General features: G+C 46.1%; 1 protein-coding gene across 2 annotated transcripts in view; it reads left to right on the top strand.

Moving 5' to 3' along the window:
- ADGRD1 (adhesion G protein-coupled receptor D1) overlaps positions 1 to 20,863 on the top strand; it is a 176,458-nt gene that overhangs the window by 21,206 nt on the left and 134,389 nt on the right. For both annotated transcript variants that reach the window (XM_004017305.5, XM_004017304.5), the window contains 5 exons: positions 7,609 to 7,788; positions 11,491 to 11,745; positions 14,670 to 14,734; positions 15,434 to 15,589; positions 18,789 to 18,848. In XM_004017305.5, the coding sequence (XP_004017354.1) occupies positions 7,609 to 7,788; positions 11,491 to 11,745; positions 14,670 to 14,734; positions 15,434 to 15,589; positions 18,789 to 18,848 (716 nt within the window). The remainder of the gene's footprint in view (positions 1 to 7,608; positions 7,789 to 11,490; positions 11,746 to 14,669; positions 14,735 to 15,433; positions 15,590 to 18,788; positions 18,849 to 20,863) is intronic.

The raw sequence follows: 20,863 nt of genomic DNA, 5'->3' as shown, positions 1-20,863 counted from the left end.
TGGCTCAGCTGGTAAAGAATCTCCCTGCCATGTGGGAGACCTGGGTTTGATCCCTGGGTTGGAAGATCCCCTGGAGACTCCCTGGAGAAAGGAACGGCTACCCACTCTAGTATTCTAGCGTGGATTCATGGAAAATTCCATGGACTCTATAGTCCATGGGGTTGCAAAGAGTCGGACACGACTGAGTGACTTTCCTTCACTCACTAGATTCAATTGAAAAGGAAACTTATCATCCCCAAGAACTGAAACCCAATCATCATTTTCTTAAGTAGAAGATTCCTGTGTTGTTGAGTTCCATGTGGGTACCATTGCCCACCAGAGGCTCTGAATTCGACATGTGGCATTTCTTTGTTAAAACAGGGATTAGCAAGTGTTACTTACATACAAAGGGACTTTCTTCTCATCATAATCAGAACTGAAAGATGACTGAGAAGGGATTAGCATCTCATACTGTGATTCCTGTTGTATAAAGGCATGAAAGTGTTAGTTGCTCAGTGGTGGCTGATTCTTTGCGACCCCATGGACTGTAGCCCACTGGGCTCTTCTGCCCATGGAATTCTCCAGACAAGAATACTGGAGTGGATTGCCATGCCCTTCTCCAGAGGATCTTTCCAACCCAGGGATCAAACCCAGGTCTCCTGCCTTGCAGGCAGATTCTTTACCATCTGAGCCACTCAGGAAGCCCAGATAAAGGCATGCTGATATGCTAACATTCTCTTGGAGAATCTGTCCAAGACCAGAGTGACTGAAACTATCAACTCTTAGAAAGATGTAGGGAGAAATCATCACATCACCCTGTACTCTGCTGAAATGGGGAGGTACAGATTACACTTTAGGGTCTTAAGAAAAATCAGAGTTAGGATTCTGATTCGAGGGCAGAAGCTTGCTGGTTGACTGCCAGGTGTCTGGGTCTTTTCCCAGCTTAGCCAGAAAGCCCAAACCTCCCCATCAGTGTCTCTCAGCCTGTGCTCTTTTAGAAGCACTCAGCAGGCGGCCACTCCGTAGAGATGCTCTGTTATCAGAACCCTGTACATTTCTCTCCTCCTAACACACACAGTGGCCACACTGCATGGAAAACGCACTTAGAAGCCTGCAGTTGGTAGATTCCCTTGATGTCTTCTATTTTTTCTACAAATAAAGAAACCAAGGCCCCAGTTCTGGAGGCTCTCTTGACCAAAAACTGGGAGAACATCCAACTCCCATGCCTGAGATACGCTGTAATAAAATTGGACTTTGAATCAGCCAGATCAGATTAAAGGCCTTCCCGACCGAGTAAAATCTTTTTTATTTTCTTTTATGAGATCCTTTTTATTTTGAGATAATTGTAGATGAACAGGCAGTTGTAGAAAATAATACACAGTGATCCCATGTACTCTTTACCCATTTTGATGAGGTTGAGTGGTTAAGTTGAGAAACTTGAGATGGGGACTGTCCTGATTGTCTGTGTGGGGCAGAGACATCACAGGAATCCTTATAAAGAGAGAGGGCAGAGGGGCAGAGTCAGTGATGTGGAGGTGGTTTAAAGACGGCGGAGGGGCTATCTTCTTTACCCATTCATCTGTTGATGGACTTTTAGGTCCATCTATGTCCTGTCTATTGGGAATAGTGCTGCAATGAACTATTGCGTATATCCTTTCCAGTTACAGACTTGTCCAGATATAAACCCAGGGTTAGAATTGCTGGATCCCATGGCAACTCGATTTTAGTTTTTTGAGGACCGTCCATACTGTTCTCCATAGTGGCTGTACCAGTTTACATTCCCACCAACAGTGGAGGAGGGTTCCCTTTTCTCACACCCTCTCCAGCATTTGTTATTTGTAGTCTTTTTAGTGGTAGCCATTCTGACTGGTGTGAGATGGTGCCTCATCGAAGTTTTGATTTGCATTTCTCTGGTAATCAGCAATGTTGAGCATCTTTTCTTGTGCCTGTTGGGATGGCGTTGGTTTTGATGCCCTCAGCTCCCCACTCCAGAACGTTCTTGAGCCTGCTCTGCAGGCTCTGGGTGGTTCTCATGGAAACCTGCTTTCAGGTGGCTGACAGGTGTGGATGAGCTCATTTCATGCTATCACATTGTAGGTGGACGTGTGTCTCACACAGGATGAGAGCCACCTCTGTCTTGAACTGTTATGCCCAGAGTCCGAGTCCCCAAAACTGAGAGAATAAGACATCCACAGCAATGCAAAAGCATGAAGGGGTGTTATTTCTAGCTCAAGCTAGGGCTCCCGCCACATCCAACACAGCGGAGTGGAGCAAGGAGCCCCGAGCCCAGATTTACAGCAGAATTTATAGGTTTTAGAACAGAGCGTTGGCAAGGGCTGATTGGCTGCAGGAGTTTCCTAATTGGCTAATCTTTATTGGCTGCAGGGGTTTCCTGGTATTTACTAATTGGCTATTGGCTGCAGGGGGATGTCTTTTACGTCCTGATAAACTCAAACCAGGTTATGGGGAGTATGCTGATTAGACAAGTCCTGGCATCCGCAGGGATGACCTCACTGGGCAATGACTCAGCCTTTCCCGTGAGTCCTCCCTTAGTCCCTGAAGCCTATCATGCCGTTTGTTAGGTCCCAACAGAACCAAGTCCTCTTGGAAACAGAAAAGAATAGAGCATCTCCTTGCTCCCTCTTCCCTGGTAGCTCAGATGGTAAAGAATCTGCCTGCAATGTGGGAGACCCAGGTTCAATCCCTGGGTCAGGAAGATCCCCTGGAGAAGGGTGTGACTACTCACTCCAGTATTCCTGCGTAGAGAATCCCCATGGACAGAGGAGCTTGGTGGGCTACAGTCCACATGGTTGCAAAGAGTTGGACCTGACTGAGTGACTAACACTCACTTTGCTCCCTCTGCTCACCCTGCAGCAGCTTCCCCAGCAAACCCCCCCCCCCCCACCCACCCACCCCCAAATCTGTCACCCGAAGTGGTGGTCAGGAAAGAGAGAGGAAGCCATGTGCACGTCCTTGTGGTGGCCCTTGGTGGACTTCAGGGTCAGGAAGGGGACTCATTCTCTGCGGACAGTCATAGTCAACTGAGAGTTTGTAAGCAATGGGAATTCAACTCAGCTAGGTTCGGGGGATTTATTGATAGGCTCCAAGTAAGACTGTGTTCTGGTTATTGACTGATGCATAAGAAGCACTCCCAAACTTAACAAGTGAAACGCAATTTAGCATCACCTCTCACAGTTCTGGGGCTGGGCAGGGCTGTCTCATGGCTATAGCCATGGCAGCCAGGACTGGGTCCCTGAGCTGGTTTCTCAAGACCACTTTCTTCACTCACATCTCTGGCACCTCCGGCTCCTCTATGTGGTTTCTTTGTCTACCAGCAGAGCCTGGACTTGTTCTGTGCCCCAAGAAGCCGAAGGCGGAAGTTTCCAGACAATTAATGGCTGTCTCTGGAACCTGGCCAGGCCCACTTCTGTCGTTTCCTCTTGGTCAGATCAGCCAGAGGGCAGGTGGAGAAACTGGCCTAAGTCTTGGTGGAGAATGGGAAGGTCACATGGCATGAAAACAGATGGGCTGGGAGATTCGGTGGCTTCTTTGGGAAGATTCAGTCTACCACGACGAACTGGGTCCAGGTGCTTAGATGACGTCACTGGAAGCTCCTGTCTCCATCACTTTGGCTCTGTTCTCAGGAGGGCTTTCCAAGTGTGATAGCAATGTCGACTCAGAGCCTCCAGGATTCCCTTTTATCAGCTGATGCGCGGCCATCCCTGAACCAGTCACTGTGATTCGGACTGCTCCAGCCCGCGTGAGCCTGGGGCTGTGTAATCAGTCCCACTTGACCGAGAGGACACAGAGGTTGGTGAGGAGGGGGGGCGGCGATTCTCCCCAAGAATGCTGTGCTGGGTGAGGAAGGATGGATATCCAGGCTGCTACATCACCTGCGGGTCTCCTTGCCCTCCCCGCTGGCCCCTGTTCTGGTCCACCTTGAGTTATGAACACGCAGGACATGGTGCTGAGTCTGCAGGTCTGGTCCTCTACCTGGGGAGATTCCCTACCCATTCCTACCTGCTGCTTCTGCCCCACTCACCACAGACACAGAGGTGATTACGCACAGCAAGACTTCCACATCTGTAGGCATTTTTCTCCTCTATGGAATTCTTGAGAATCTTTGTTGTCTAATTCAGTAAGTGAGCCCTCTCCCAAAGAACGTCATCTCCAAAAGAGGATAGAGAGATGACAGGCGCAGATTCCAGAGCCCCACTGCCTGGTTCCAATGCTGACTCCATCACTCGCTATGTGGCCTTGGACAAGTTACTTTACCCGCCTGGGCTTCAGTTTTCTCACTTGTAAAATGGGGACTATACTAACCCCTACTTCACAGGGCTGTTGGGAGGATTAAAAGAGTTAACTCGTGTAAAATTCTTAGGACATTTTATTTTGCACGAAGCAAGTTCTTAAACAGTAGAACTTACTTTTCTTTCTAAAGTGTTCTTTATATAGTAAGGACATTCATTTCTTGCTTGTTAAATGTTTTACAAATATTTTTTTCCTGGGCTATCGTTTGTCTTTTGACTTTGTCATGGCTTTGAGTCTTTTGGCTTGCAGAATTTTATAATATTTATGCACTCAAATGTATCCATCTTTTCCTGGGACAGCTGGAATTTCTTCTGTTTGTTTGTTTTATCAAGAAAGAACTTTTCTCTCTTTGCTTTTGGGATGGATGAGGATTTAATGCTCATAAGAAGAAGAAAAGTGTTGAATCAATTTGTCAATACTGCACTTTTTTCCTTTAGACTTTTTCTTCTTTGTATTGACAATTTCCAGTGCAAGAAGCAAAGTTCCTGAAAATACTAATATTAGAGGACTCATTGCGAATCTTTGAAGACTCCATGAGGACGTAAATTGATGTTTAAATACAAGCTGTTCCTCAGAGACAAATGATTATTTTGTCAGCTGAATGAACCAAAATGAAAAGCTTGGCTTATAGAAACCATTATCTGCTTCGATCTTCCCTTATCTAAGGCCAAATTGAATGTTTTATGTTTAATTTTTCTTCCTGGACAGAAAGACATTCCACCAAGACAGGATTGAGCGAAAGGAATTTTTCAATGCAGCAAAGTGTTTGGGAAAAAATGGACTTTTGTGAATCCCACTGGGGATCATTTCATAACAGAAGTTTCACAATGTGCTGTGTTCGTGTCCCTGTGAAATTGGTTGTTTCTGAGTGGAGAGGCAAAGCAAGGAGGCTTGGGGTTTTGTTTTCGGACTCTGTGCCCCTGCAGTGGATGGCAGACAGAAGACCTGGGGGACCCCGGGCCTGGGACTCCCCTCCACCTGGTGCCTTTGCAAAGGCAAAGAAGAACAGTGTCTGGGACAGCCCAGATGCTCTCTGGACAACCTACCAAAGTCCTGTCATTTAGTTGCAGTGACCCGTGTCCCAGGGCACTTTTGAGGACTTTTTTCTTTCCTCAATAGCCCTGAGAACATACTCCTGGCTACTTGCTCTGGAAACTCTGCTCTGCAGTCTCTCTGAGCCTCATCCATTATTTCAAATTTCATCTTTTTTAAAAAAAAATTATGATATTGTTTTATGAATTTTTTAGAGACACATGGTATTATGATGTACATATTACTTTATTAGCTTTTAAAACGTATTTATTTATTCATTTTTGGCTGTGCTGGGTCTTCGTTGCCGCACGTGGGCTTTCTCTAGTTGCGGCAAAGTGGAGTTACTCTCTAGTTGTGGTGTGCGGGCTTCTCATCGCGGCGGCTTCTCTTGTGGAGCTCACGCTCTAGGGGACTTTAGTACTTGTGGGGTGAGCTTAGTTGCTCCGTGGTATGTGGTGTCTTCCTGGACCAGGGATCAAACCTGTGTCCCCTGCATCGGCAGGTAGATTCTTAACCACTGAACCACCAAGGAGTTCCAATCTTGGGCCTGTTTTGATCAGCCCTGAGTACCTCCGCTCTCAGCATCTCTGAAGCCTAGACTAGGTTGAGGGGGCCAAGGCTGCCTGATTTATTTCCAGCTATTACAAGCTGTGCCCGGCACGTTGCATGCATTTTCTCTCTCACACACTCACACAGTTTACTCACATGCAAAGAAAGGGTAAATGTTACTGGAGTTGGAGAAGCAGAGTGGGGGTGATTGGGCTCCAAAGGGCAATAACAGGAGCCTCTAGCTGGTCTGGCCTTTGTCGGCCCTCCCTGGGGAGCCTGCCCCCCTCCCCTTCTCCTCCCTCTTCCCTTGTCTGGAAGGTGATCCTGGGTCAGGTCTTCACCATTAAGAGCTGGACGTGGCTGTCCTGGCTGCCAGGGCCTCCATGGGCCCTGCTTTGTTGGAAATGAACAATTATAGGTTTCATAACCTTTCAAAGTGGGCTTCCTCTTTGACTAAAAATGCTCTACTGGGAATCTATTGTAAAGGCATATGATCTGAGATGTGCAGAGAGGTTTAGTTTCCAGTTCGGTTTGGGAAGTTAAAAGTTAGAGAAAACTTAAAGACTTAGTCATGGGGAGATTGCTGTTTAAAAAAAATCTACAGAACTTCCCTGGTGGTACAGTGGATGAGAATCCTCCTGTCAATGCAGGGGACATGGGTTCGATCCCTGGTCTGGGAAGGTTCCACATGCCGAGGGGCCACGAAGCCTGTGTGCTGCAACTACTGAAGTCTGCAAGCTTAGAGCTGGTGCTCTGCAAGAAGAGAAGCCATTGAAATGAGAAGTCTGCATGCCACAACAAAGAGTAGCCCCCATGTGCCGCAACTAGAGAAAGCCCTCGAACAGCAGTGAAGACCCAGTGCAACTAAAAATAAAATAAACATATAAAAAATTTACAGTTCTTGCTTACTTATTTGTTGCTTTACTCACTGGGTGCACCAAGCAGTTTGCAGGCTCTTAGCTCCCCAAACAGTGATTGAACCTGTGCCCTCTGCAGTGAGAGCAGAGTCCTAAGCACTAGGTTTCCAGGGAATTCCCTACAGTAACTGTTTAGAATGTCATGTTGTGACATGACAAAACAAAGATGACGTCAAGGCACATTTATGAACACTGGAAGGAGTCTATGATACCACAAGTTTAAAAAATGTGGCTTATAAACCAGTATGTATGAATTGGTTCCTTTCTTTGTAAAATGTTTATGGAAGAGGTTTTGGAAGGATCTGCCTTAATAGATGATGTCTGTGCATCAGATTTTTTGAATCTAATCAGAGTCAGTCTCTAGTTTAGGGACCTTGTGCAAACTGGCCTTAGTTTCTTCATCTGCGTAATGGGGGTGATAACCTCATTTTGTAATATTACAATTTTAAGAGGTATATGCTCAGTGTTTAGTCGTGTCTGACTCTTTGCAAACCGGTGGGCTGTAGCCCACCAGGCTCCTCCATCCATGGGATTTTCCAGGCAAGAATACTGGAGTGAGTTGCCATTTCCTTCTCCATATTTAAGAGGATAGCATTTGTTTAAAACCCTTATAAAAGTATCTGGTACCCAGTGAACTCTTAATAAATATTACCTGTTATTATTGTCTGTATTTTCTGCATTGAACATACATTGTCTCTAGAATGAGAAAAAAATTACCTTTTGAATGAAAATCAAAAAGCAGGGAGACCGACTTGCTTCTGTGAGATTAAGTCCCATTCACTTTTCATTAATAATAACCGCACCTCTTTCCTGTCCTTAGGGGTCTCCTTTTCTTTTTTCTGGAAGACACAAGGAGAACAGTCCACATCAATCCCTTCTGCCTATGGAGGACAGGTTATTTCCAACGGGTTCAAAGTCTGCTCCAGCGGCGGCAAGGGTTCCGTGGAGCTATACACGCATAACAAATCCGTGACTTGGGAGGCCAGCTTCAGCCCCCCAGGTAAGGGTGCCACTGGCGTGAAAGATGCTCCGGGAGGTCGGGGAGGGGGGAAGGCGGGGAGGGGGGAAGGCAGGAGGAGGCCTGGTGTCCCAGCTCCCTCCACCTCCTGATAGGAAGTGGATGAACCTGATGGATGTAGAGCTGTGGGGCGCTATCCTTGGGGCACATGAGCCCCTTCCTAGTCCAAGGGGCTGCTTGGCAAGACTTACTGGAAAGGGTGAGATAGCATCCTTTGCTTAGATGTCTGCCTGGTTAGTTAAGGGCCAGGATTCTGCAGCCAGGCGCTTGGATTCTGTCTGACTGCAGGCAGTGTTACTGCGTCATGTCAGTGCACGGGAGCCTCAGTTTCTGTGCAGTGAAGATATTAAGGATACTTCGCTCACAGGCTGGAATATAGCGTTGGCCCAGTGCTTATTGTTTCTCTTTTTCCTGTCTTCCCCCTCTTTCTCCTGCATCTTCCTTTTGCCTTCTCCTCCTCCTCTTCTACTCCTTTTCTTTCCTCCTTCTCTGGCCCTCCTCCTTCTTTTTAGTGGTGCAAACTTGCAAATGTTTCGACTTTGATATGAAAACGCCTTTGGAAAAGAGGGGCTGATGATGGAGGGAAAGAAAGGATGCTAGAGGAGAGGTGAGGGCACCAGCCAGGGAGGGGCCCCGGGATTCAGGAAGGACGCTCCAGGACCTGGGAAGGGAAGATGGAGGGGCGGGAGCTGGGTGTGTGCAAATGTGCCTGAGATCCTAGGTGGTGTTGGGAGGCCACATGGTTCTGTTCCACAGATTCCTGTTTCCTCTGGGGCACAGTGCGATCCTAGCTGACCAGGCAGGAGGGCAAAGGTGTGGGGCAGGCACCTGAGGGAAGCTGGAGGTCTGTGAACTAAGATGGAGAGAGGTGACCAGGGGCTCAGAGCATCTTCAGGTGGCATGGAGGGGACATCCAGTCCAGACTGCAGACTAAGAAGGGAATCTCACAGGTGGAAGGCAAACTGAGAGTCTAGAATGGTCTCTTCCAGGAGGAAGTGATGACATTCCTGACCTAGCTAAGGAAAACTCATTTTCTGGACCACTTCAAGGAAGGCTGTGTGTCTCCATTTTTTTTTTTTTTTTAAACATGGAGCCAAGCAGCCTGGGTCAGGTCTCGCTCTGTACCCTCTCTGCCAGCTATGTGGACCCAAGTGCCTTACTCACCCACACTGTGTCTCAGCATCCTCATCTGTATTGTCAGCACAGTGACAGTATTAGGTCAAAGGGTGACTGTGAGAGTGAAGTGAGTTAACTTCTGCTGGTACTTTAAGCTGGGGTCAGGCTTGTACCTCTGGAAAAGGGGCAAATTCAGCGCATGCAGACTTTGCGAGAACTTTGCATGTCTGCACTCTCTGATCCTCAGGGCCAGAAATCGTCTCTGCCTCGCCTCTCCTTCCTGACGTGCATGTCCTTGTTCACAGCTCTTATCATGTTCTAACTGCTATCAGTCTCTTATGTAACAGTCTGCTCTCCCTGCCCCTTTGGGGCTGACACAGTATCAGGTACTGAGAAGGTTTCTTGGTATGTTTTAAGGTCAAATCTATCGAACCCTGATTGTTCCATCTACCCAGAGAAATGGGGAGAATTGTACATATTTCTGCCTGACATTGTGCTCTTATTTGTTCCTTGAAGGTATTTTCACACTCAAGGACAATGATACTTTTCTAAAAATTATGAAATGAAGAGAAACATTTTTATTTTTTATTATTAAAAAATGTATGTATCTATTTACTTTTGTCTGTGCTGGGTCTTTGTTGCTGTGTGGGGGCTTTTCTCTAGTTGCGGTGAGCAGGGATGTTGCTAGCCAAAATCTGGGACTTCTCTACCCACCAAAACTGAATAAAAAAACAATATGAAAACAGAGTTTGAAAGAAATAGAAAGGTGGCTTTAATTCTCAGCCAGCAGAGAGGGTAACACAGTAGGCTTATACCTTAAGAATTGTGGCCCCCCTCCATGAGGAGTCTAGGGGTTTATATAAGGCAAGGGCTCACAGTCAGGAGTCAGTGATGAGGAGCAAGGTGATAGGATCTTGACTTCTTCCTCTTGCATTGTTTCAAAGGTAGTCATAAGCTGGCTTCAGTAACCCAGTCATTGAGTCTGGCAGTTGGGTGTCTCTGTGGCCTTCTTTATGATATGTAACTGCAAGGGGAAGGGTGTTGTAAGGATAAACACCAGATATGGGATGGATTTAGCATAGAGTCAAAAGAAAAAATGTGAATTGTAGCTTCTGCAGAGTTAGGAGGCAGAAAAGCTAACTTTGATACAGACATGCAGAGTTAAGAGCAACTGAAGTAAAAAAAAACAACTAGGAATATTCAGGCCTGCTTCCTATTCTCTTTATTTTCTTTGTTCTCAAGAAAGGGAAAGACAAAAACTCATTCTCTGTTTTCCTTTTCACTGCAACAGGGGCTACTCTCTAGTTACAGCGTGTGAGCTTCTCATTGTGGTGGCTTCTCTTGTCGCAGAGCACCTGCTCTAGAGCTCGTGGACTTCAGTAGTTGCAGCATGGGGGTTCAGTAGTTTTGACCCAAGAGCTCTAGAATGCAGGCTCAATAGTCGTGGAGCATGGGCTCAGCTGCCCCATGCCACGTAGTATCTTCCCAGACCAGAGATGGAACCCATGTCCCCTGCATTGGCAGCTAGGTTCTTTAACCACTCACTGGACCACCAGCGAAGTCCTGACAGTGATACTTTGGACCTGTCTGGGATCCATGCTCTCCGGAGACTGATGGTTAGAAAGTTGACCAATCCTGAGCGAGAAGCCTGGGGTAACTGCTTACACATCCTATAAAGGGCCCCTTTCAGCACAGGTCACTGGGTGCATCTGAACACCCACTACACAATGAAATGAGGCCCTCTGTGGTGCCAGCTGTTGTCAAAGTCCGGCGAAATTTCTTCTTGTGGGTCAATGTGGTTCTCATGCCAGAGCCATGAGTCACCACCAAGGTTCCTGATGGAGGGTCTGGCAGAGCCAGGAGTGGTCTGTCCTCCCCCACACTGCCGTCACACGCTCAGGGTCAGGGCAGAGTTGGGTACCGGTGGCCTGAGGGCTGAATCAGGCTCTCAGGTATGTCTCACTGACTTGCCTGGGGGTGGTCTACGCTGGATTAAAAAATATTTTTGAACAAGTTAATTTTTTTAAAATAAGCTCTCCTTTTTAAAAAGTTTACTTAAAAATTTTTTTTTGACATGTACACACTGGACCATTAGTTATTATTTCATTTAACTTAAAATGGCAAAGGATATCTTTGAAGAGGCTTCTGGGCTTTGGGGAGTGAGAGTAACTTCTTTCCTGAGCTCCTAAGACTGAGGGAAGTCAGATGTGTATTATGACCTGTGTGTGTGTGTGTTGTTAGTTGCTCAGTTGTGTCCGACTCTTTGTAACTCCATGGACTGTAGGCCATCATGCTTCTCTGTCCATGGAATTCTCCTGGCAAGAATACTAGAGTGGGTTGCTATTCCCTTCTTCAGAGGATCTTCCCAACCCAAGGATCAAATCCAGGTCTCCTGAATTGCAGGCAAATTCTTTACCATTTGAGCTACTGGGAAAGCCCATATTATGACTTAGGACTCAACCAATGACCTACTATTATAAGGGAGAGAAATGTGATTAAAACTGGGATGACCACCGAGTGTTGAGCTAGAACCCACGTCTTCAGAACAGTGTATCTGCTCTTTCCCAGGCCACTACTGGACTCATGTCCTGTTTACATGGAAGTCTGAGGAGGGCCTGAAAGTCTACGTCAACGGGACCCTGAGGACCTCAGACCCAAGTGGAAAAGCGTCTCCTGCCTACGGGGAGTCCAATGACAACCTCGTGCTGGGGTCTAAGCAGGACCAGACCAAGAGCTACGAGAACAGAGCTTTTGATGAGTTCATTATCTGGGAACGGGCTCTGACACCGGATGAGATCGCCATGTACTTCACAGCTGCCATTGGTCAGTGAGAGGGGAGGGGCTGAGAGCCGGGTGTGACGTCAGCTCTGGGGGGCGGGGACCTTCCTACCTACCGCCCCTTTACCAGCAGCAGATAGGTCTCTGCTCTCTCCTGCTGGGCTGTTGGTACTGCAGGCTGACTGCGTCCTGATCAGTTTTTTCTAAAACTCCTTTTCCCTAAGATGGAGGAATTAATAATTTACCAGAAACACACTGAGGCGAATATTCTCATGCTGGTCACCAGGGAATTTTTGAAGTTTGTGATAGATGGTTATGGAAAGTTTTGGGAAGCAAGTGTTCCCGGTCCATTTGATCCGCAAATGTTTGCCACATGCCTTCCGCGTGTCAAGCTCACCCATGGACCCCCAGAGAGCCCCTCTGCCCACCTCCCTTCCTGCTCAGCACAGAGCGGTGGTTCAGACCAGGGACCTGGTGGACCGGCAGACCTGGTTTCAAAGTCTCGCTCAACCACCATGAGCCGTGGGACTTGGGAAGTCACTTTGTTAAGAAATTGAGGTAAAACTCATGGAATGTGAGTGTCACCATTTTACAGCACACGATTCAGTGGCACTTACTATGTCCACACGTTCTGCCACCATCCTCCCCAGAGAAACCCCGCCCCCATGAGCTGTCCGCCCCATTTCCTCCTCCCTTGCCCCTGGCAATCACTCACTTTCTTTCTTTCTCTGTGGATTTACCTATCCTGGATATTCCGTATACATGGAATCATATATGTGACAGTTCGTGGCTCAAGTGATGTCGCTAGGGAATCTGTTTTGGACTTTGCCTTTTGTTTTCTTGTGGTGCCAGGATGGCTGCCATTCCCTCCAGGAGCACATTCCTACCCGCCTCCCCCCCGCCACTCCCCTCCCCCCCACGAAACCTTAGCAGGAAACAAGGAACTTCTTTTTTCTGTCATCTACTACCACCCTGCTGGCCATCACTGTTGTTGGCCCACTGACCAGGAACCAATTACTGTGGGTGGGGATGTGGAATATTCTGATTGGCTTAAGCCTGAGTCACAGTCCACCCCACTGAAATGGCAGTGAGGTCAGGGTTCCCCCCACCAGTCCCCCTCCAGAGCACAATCAGGGCGCTGATCTCGGAGCCACTGTGCAAGCAAAACCAGCCTATATCCACAGCAGCCTCTGATGTCTCCATCTTTCACCGAGAAAACAGAATTCATTCCCTTTCACAGAGGTGACACAAGACAAAATACACCGTCCTTTAGGAGGAAAAAGGATATCAATCGACAGCAGTTTATTGCCTAAGATTCTGAGATTTGTCACCTAGAGACCAAGATAGCATCTGTACTTGTGTTATTGAGAGTCTCAAACGACTCCTGCCTCCCCAGGAGCTTACTGTTTTAGCATCACTGGAAAGAGGCTTTAATGTTCCTGGCCCTTTTAGCTGTCACAGCAAAACCTGTCACCAGGACATCTCTGGGCTCAGGGATGTGGTCTGTCAGTCTCCCCATCCCCACCTCCACCCCAGCTCTCCACCCCCTGCTGCCACAGTGCAGTGTGTCAGGAAGTCCCTGCAACTGAATCACGTGTGTGTGTTCACCCTCACTCTTCACATTTGGGGAGGGCTCTGTGCGATTTTGGGAGACTGGAGAAGTACTCTCTTAATACTTGTGTATCCTGGGGGCTTCAGGCCCTACCTTTACTGAACCAGAACTGGACTTCTAATCCCACATCACTTGGGATTTGGTTCTGAAGGCAGAGGCCATGATGTGAATCCTGTATTGAAACGTGTCCCTCAAAGACCCCTGAAGACCTGGTGTGGGGCTCCTGGACCATTACGTAGTCCAGCTCAGCTGGGTTCAGGGCAGCTGTGCTCAGACAGACAACTGAGGCTGAAATCCAGCTGCTGTGGTGCTGTGCCCACAGGACAGGGTAGAACCTGTTCTTTGCATAAAGATCGGTCTGCACATGAAGCCGTGAGCTAGGCTGCAGGTGCCCAAAGAGGGAGCATTTCCCTGGGTGACCTGTCTGGAGGGGGCCCTTCTCCTAATCCCTTAGCTTATGACAAACAGGCAGAAAACAGTAAATCATGGCACACATCTTGTTTCTTTTTGACTGTGCTGGGTCTTCATTGCTGTGCACGGAATCTCTCTGGTCGTGGTGAGTGGAGGCTACTCTTCCTTGCAGCGTGCAGGCTTCTCATTGTGGTGGTTTCTCTTGTTGCAGAGCAGGGGCTCTAGGCGAGAGGGCTTCAGTAGTTGCAGCTCGAGCACTTAGTGGCCCTGTGGCATGGGGCATCTTCCCAGACCAGGGGTTGAACCTGTATCACTTGCATTGCAAGGTGGATTCTTATCCACCGGACCACCACAGAAGTCCCATGGCTACATCTTTGGTTTTGGATGTCTTTCTGATTGTGGTCATTCATAACTGACCACATGAGTTCTTGAATAGAATCCTCTGGATGGGAGGGGCTCAAGAAGATGGTCTCCCCACCACTTGACTGGGTTCCAGTGTCATCTCGCTGGAAGGGAAGGGGCCAGGTTTCCTGTCTGTCCCAGCCCAGTGATTCACAACCCTCTGTATTTTATGTCTAACTAGTCCACAGGGTGATGGAAATCCATTTCTTTTGCTTCTTTATTTATTTGAAATTGGTGCAAGCTTGTATGAAATCATCTTTTTATATGATATTTTGCCTGAAGGGTGTTTCCAAGCAATTTAGACTATAAATGGAAAAATAATTTGATCTGTGAAAATCCATACAATCTCCCCATTTGGCTGATTTATTAGACCTTTATCTTTCCAGAAACATTCCTACTCACCGCGTTCTCAGGCTCTCTTAGTTTGTGTCTGAAACTGGTAGATTTTTGTAAAACAAACAAAAAACACCAGGCCTTCCTGAGGGTGAACGAAGTGACCATGTTTCAGTCCTTAATTAAGTAGTATTATTAAATTTTTTTCCAGGAGAGCAGCTTTCACTGTCTTCAACATCACCCAGCTTCTCCGTGACACCCACAGTGAACACCGTGGTGAGCAGATGCATTTAGTTTTGCCCCCCATCTTGGTGATGTCTATTTGCTTGGATTATGTGCCAGGAGAGTGAGAATCCCATTAGACCAACTGGCTCTGTCTTGGTAGCCAGCATTAGCACTAATTCTTGACGCTCAATGTGACTGAAGGGAAGACCCTCGGCTCCCCGTGACCTGTAGCCTCAGGTACCCGCATGGAGTCAACAAGACTTACCAAGGATCACCCAACATGAGGCTGTTTCTTGGTGCACGTGGCACCATGACTGGAGAGTGAGAAGGAGGTGGCCTGGACACTTAGCTTGGCTCTGCACCATCTTCTTCTGATGTTTGAGGAAAGGATCCATTCCTTTAGAAAGTCTGATATGAGCATTTGTAATCAATCAACTTTCCTTCCATGAGAACTTTAATGTAATAGTGAGGGAATAGACTCTAGAACCACCTGTTTGGGTTCAAATCCCAGTTCTCTCATTTATTTCTGCATAATATGCTTAGTTTCATCTATCAATCATGTGTGTATTTCATGAGGTTGTTGTAAGGATGAAACGTTAATATATGTTAAACGGTCACAAGAGCATATAAGAAGTGCTATCATCATGATTATTATGGTGTGAGAAGCATGAGGCCCAAAGGACAGACTGAACTTCTGTAGACATCTTGGCTTTAGTCCTTAACAGAACTCACGTCACTGATTTCTTTCAGGTGCCCACCGATGCCTACCATCCCATCATAACCAACTTGACAGAGGAGAGGAAAAACTTCCGGAGTCCTGGAATTGTTCTGAGTTACCTTCAAAATATGTCCCTCAGCTTACCCAATAAATCCCTCTCAGAGGAGACAGCATTCAACCTCACCAAGGTAACGGCTATGTGATTTCTGTGCCCAGTTGATCAGGGATGGCAAACTGCCAGACCATGGCTGACAAGTGAGTCTTGTTTGACCTACATGGAGCTGAAAAAATCAGAAACTTTTATATAGAAGTCTGGATTTCAGAATTCTCATGAACAGCCAGATGGCGTGGACTACACACTGTGTAGTCAGCTGTACACAGCTCGGTGGATTTTCCTTCAGATGAGACTCGACTCTTCATCTCCTTTTCCCAGTGTCCGCCAGGCTGTCCTGTCTCTCCATCTACCTGGCCCCTTCGCGTGCCTAGTCGCTTCAGTCATGTCCAATTCTGTGACCCTATGGACTGCAAACCACCAGGTTCCTCTGTCTGTGGGATTCTCCAAGCAAGAATTCTGGAGTGGGTTGCCAATGCCCTCCTCCACGGGATCTTCCTGACCCAGGGATCGAACCTGGGTCTCTTGCATTGCAGGAAAATTCTTTACTGTTTGAGCCACCAGGGAAGCCCCACTTGACCCCTGTAGGCATTTGAATTTGCAACTCTGGCTCTAAACTCTGCTACCTCCCTTGGCAACAGCTAGAATGCACAGTTGGGTCTTTGGCAGATTTAGCCATGGGGTCGTAGTGTGACCCCAACGCTGTGATGTATCTCAATGAGAATTTCCAGAGTTATTGAAAACACTTAGTGAATGCACCGTGTATGGCACTAGAACCAAGGTACTTTCTCTTTACATTCTCCTTAAGATCTTTCCAGGTCAAGGTAGAGGAGGATGCTGGGCTTGTATGGGCCTGATAACTTCAATCTCAGCACAGGGCTCTTGGCTGCTGATATCCAGAGAAAAGGAATGTGAGACTGTTACACTTCAAAAGTGTAGATAAGGGTTAAGAGCAGGATGTATAGGGTTTGATTGCTGGGATGAACATCTCTCTGCTGGTTACTTACTGTGCACCCTTGGTCAAGTTACTTTATATCTCTGCCTCACTTTGCTCATCTGAGATATGGGGAGATAATAGTAGTACTTACTTTATTGGGTTCTTAGAAGGTTCCTATGTGCATAGTATGACTCTGGCACTTTTTAAGAGTTCTCGGTCCTTCCTGGTTTCCTTGCTGAAGACAAACCCAAAAAAGCAGCCAAAAAAAAGCACGGGAAAGCGTGTGTTCAGTAAACAAGACGTCTTGATTTGCTAGGAGGCATTTGTCCCAGTAGCTCTCCTGCCCAGGTGAGAGAAGCAAGAGTAAGCCTTCTCAGATTTTGTTTATTCATTCATAGAATGTGGTAAGTTCTAGGGATCCATGATGACCAAGAACTACTTCCTGCTTCCAAGAGGCTCAGGACTGAGAGGGTGAAGATGGACCATGGAGTCTGAAAAGTGTCCTGAGCTGCAGCCGCTCAGTGACTCTGGAGTCAGGCAAGCCTGGGTTTAACCCTTAGATCTATGCTGTTTTCAAGCCTCAGTTTCCCAGTCTGTGACATAGGAATACTTCGATGACCCAAGTCTGTCTCTGTTAGAATGGTTTTGGTTGCAAGTAAGCAGTAAGATGACCAAGTATTGTTAAAATAGGGGCATTTAATTGCTTCGCTCCAGGTTTGATTACTTCAGTCTTTCGTTCACAGCAGGGATCTAGGTGGCAGAACTGCAGTTCCCTTGGCATTCTATTCTATTTCCAAGTGACTGAAATGGCTCCAAACACTACACCTCACTGACAAAGACCAGGAGGAAAAGGAAAGGCAGGGGGCACTTCTGTCTTTACAGGGTAGGAAATTCTTTCCCGTGGTTCCCCTTGCAGTTCCCCTGACATGACCACGCCTAGACCAATCACTGGCCAAGGGAACGGAACTGGCTCGGTGGCTCAGCCAATCATATGGAGAAATGGGCGGGGCCAAGACAGCCCTGTATAAGCACTTTCAGGCTTCCGGTAGGAAGCACTTCTGGGTTCTTCAGTTAAGCTCAGTGGGTGGGAGTGAGGCTATCCAGAGGGAGGGTAGAGGCCCTTCTGTAGTCTTACAGGGATGTCTATATCGGAACATAAAATTTCATGCAAGTCTACACAGGAAACTATGTTAAAGCTGGGTGATTTACTCTTTCAACTCCCCTGTTTCCCCTCAGATACATTGGACAGTGTCAGAGGTAGCAAAATAAAATGCTTTCAGGAGCCAGATGAACAAAGTAAATGGGTATTAGGTCAGACAGGCAATAAGGAGGAGTAGAGACTGTGGCTCACCAGGAAGTACCCACTCATGGGGAGTAGCAGTGAGCTTCTCAAGAGCCTCCTGATTTTAACCATTATGTTTATCTCATCCGATTTTGCCAGCAAAGCAAAACCCCAGAATTTTAAAATGGACTCTCACCCATTAAAAAAAAAAAAAGAGAAAAGTGGGCAACTAACAAATTTAAAAGCAGGTGTGTACAAACCAAATAAAAGACATTTATGAATGGATGCAACCTGTGGGTTATCAGTTTGAAACCGCTGGTGGGGGCCATGTGGGGATGGATACTTGACTCTGAGTGTCCTGTAGAGGAATCATGTGGATTTACCCCAAACCCCAACAATTTGGATTGGGTGAGAAATAAAAATCTTTGGCATCCATTATTCAATTTTCCACCATGTCCTGGCTTCTCATCACCAATAGTTGAACAAGAAAGTGAAAAGGAATTTCTTATGCTGGGTAATAAGGTGGCCATTAGCCACACGTGGCTCTTGAACACTTGAACTGTGGCCAGTTCAAAGTGTAAAATACACCCTGGAGCTCTAAAATTTAGTGTAATAGAAGAATGTAAAATATCAAACTGGTGATTTTTATATTGATTGCATGTTGAAGTGATATTTTAGCTATATTTGGCTAAGTAAAATATATTATTAAAAAGTAATTTCACCTATTTTCTTTTAAGTTTAAAAATGTGGCCACTAGAAAATGTAAAACAAAAATTTGGCTTGCATTATATTTCTGTTCAAATGAACTGCTCTAGATCAGGAGTCAGCGACCTCAATACTTGCCACTGACTAATGAGTGTCACCTGGAGCAAATAAGATACCGTCTATCAAAGTGCTTTGTAAATATAACCTGATGCACTGATGAGAGCTATTTTCGTTTACTGCTGTATATATGCAAAACCCAGCCTGTGGTTGATGGAGATGAGAAAATGAAAGGTCTTATGATTTTGAGGCTTAAGAATATATGCTAAGCAGTGTCATCCTGTCTGCCTTTAGACTTTCTTAAACACCGTGGGAGAGGTTCTTCGGTTGCCTAGCTGGACTGCTGTATCAGAGGTAAGAGAAAAGAACATTTTGGTCTTCAGAAGTACCTTGGGAACCATTTTGTCTTCCTTGAAGTGGCATAAATATGGCCCAGTTCACATCTATAAGAGAAATGATGCATCTCTCAGTCACGAGATCTGGGATATTAGAGCTCATTTCGACAGGATCTGTGATTAATTTTCAATGCTCTGTTTTCTCTATGGATCAGAGCTCTGCAAACATCAGTACATGGTGCTGTCCTCAACACAGAGCAGGGAAATGGTTGAATTTCTTCATGAGGAATATATGCTTGTTTATCACTTTAGTAGGTTGGTTTTTTTTTTCTTACCATCACATTGTCCCTGAATGATAATAAAACATATTTGATTAAAGATCACTGTATTAAATGAGAAAAGTCAAACGTGATAATATACACTTCATGATTATGAGTGATTATATGTAGAAATCAAAGCAGCTTCTCCTTTTCTCTGTACTCTAAAAATTAGGAGAATGAAATGCTTTTTCTTTTCAAGAATAACTTTCTTGATTTTACTTATTTAAGAAATAAAACATGTGAATGTGTTTGGAGTAGTTAGAAAATGCAGATAATAAATACATATAAAAGAAAAGTCACCTGAAATTCTCAGACTGAGTGATAATGGTTGTTCATATTCTTATGTATATGTGAAAGGGAAGTCGCTCAGTCGTGTCCAACTCTTTGTGACCCCATGGACTGTAGCCTACCAGGCTCCTCCATCCATGGGATTTTCCAGGCAAGAGTACAGGAGTGTATTGCCATTTCCTTCTTCAGGGGATCTTCCCAACCCAGGGACTGAACCCGGGTCTCCTGCATTGTAGGCAGACGCTTTTACCATCTGAGCTACCAGGGAAGTCATATATATGTGTGTGTGTGTGTGTGTGTGTGTGTGTGTGTGTGTGTGTGTGTGTGTGTGTTTCTTACAATCTAGTTTTCAGTTCTCTTATATGCATATAATAGAAATTTCTCTATTTCTCTCTCTCTTTTTTGGCCACAACATGTGGTTTGTGGGATTTTAGTTCCCTGACCAGAGATTGAACCTGCACCCTCGGTAGTGAGAGCACAGAGTCTTAACCATTGGACTGCCAGGGAATTATATATAATTATACATAATTCTTATATGCATATATTCTGTAAATATGCTATCTGAATTTACTAGTTTCTCTTTAATTAGAATCTTTCCTAATGATAATAAGTATTCTTCAGCAATGCTGTATAAGTCAGGCTAGGTTAGGCTATGTCACCGTTACAAATAGACTGTACATCCCAGTGGCTCCATGCAGTGGACATTTAGTTCTTACCCATGCCAAATATGATGTGAGTCTGGGGAGCCTCTTCTCTGCCCGGTGACCTGATTCCTGGCTCTGCCCATTTTCTGAGGCTACTGTTTCAACATGTGACTTCCTGGGTTGCCCAGCAGGGGTGGAGAAGCGGGGAGGAGGAGAACTCTTGACTGTCTTGCCTGGAAGGGCTACAAGCACACCGTTATTTAAAGTACTCCTTCTCCTGAACTCCTATAGTGTTTAAAACGTATCTGCCAGTTTGTGGCAGAATGACCTCTCCTTCTTAGTATGAGTGAGATTGCTCCAAGATTTACACCTGAACTTTTTATTTGAACAGCTTCAAATAGAATGGGAAGGGACTTCACAGTGGCAAAGGAAGAGAAAAACAGTCATGAGCTTAAGATCAATATAATATTCCCTAGAAACAAATTCTGTTTTAAAAGACACAGTCCTCCAAAATTGATGATTTCCGGGGGGACAGAACTGCCACCAAGCAAGCCCCCAGGAGATGGCCAAGGAGGACCTGAGCAAATATACTTTCAGCATCATTTTACATGAACTTTTTCTGAATGCTCTGCCACAAAATATGAATAATCATGAAACTATTCAGATTCAGGCAGGCTCTACTGTGCGTTAAAGGGAAGGTATGAATCAGCCACTACCCAACAGAACTGCATGCCAGAAACACAGATTTTCATGTGCTTAACTGTGCTTGGCTGATTGAAGTC

Source organism: Ovis aries, chromosome 17, assembly GCF_016772045.2.
Source record: "Ovis aries strain OAR_USU_Benz2616 breed Rambouillet chromosome 17, ARS-UI_Ramb_v3.0, whole genome shotgun sequence".
NCBI classification, from domain to species: domain Eukaryota; kingdom Metazoa; phylum Chordata; class Mammalia; order Artiodactyla; family Bovidae; genus Ovis; species Ovis aries.
The sequence above is the reverse complement of the archived record's forward strand: the minus strand, read 5'-3'. Positions and strand labels throughout refer to the sequence as shown.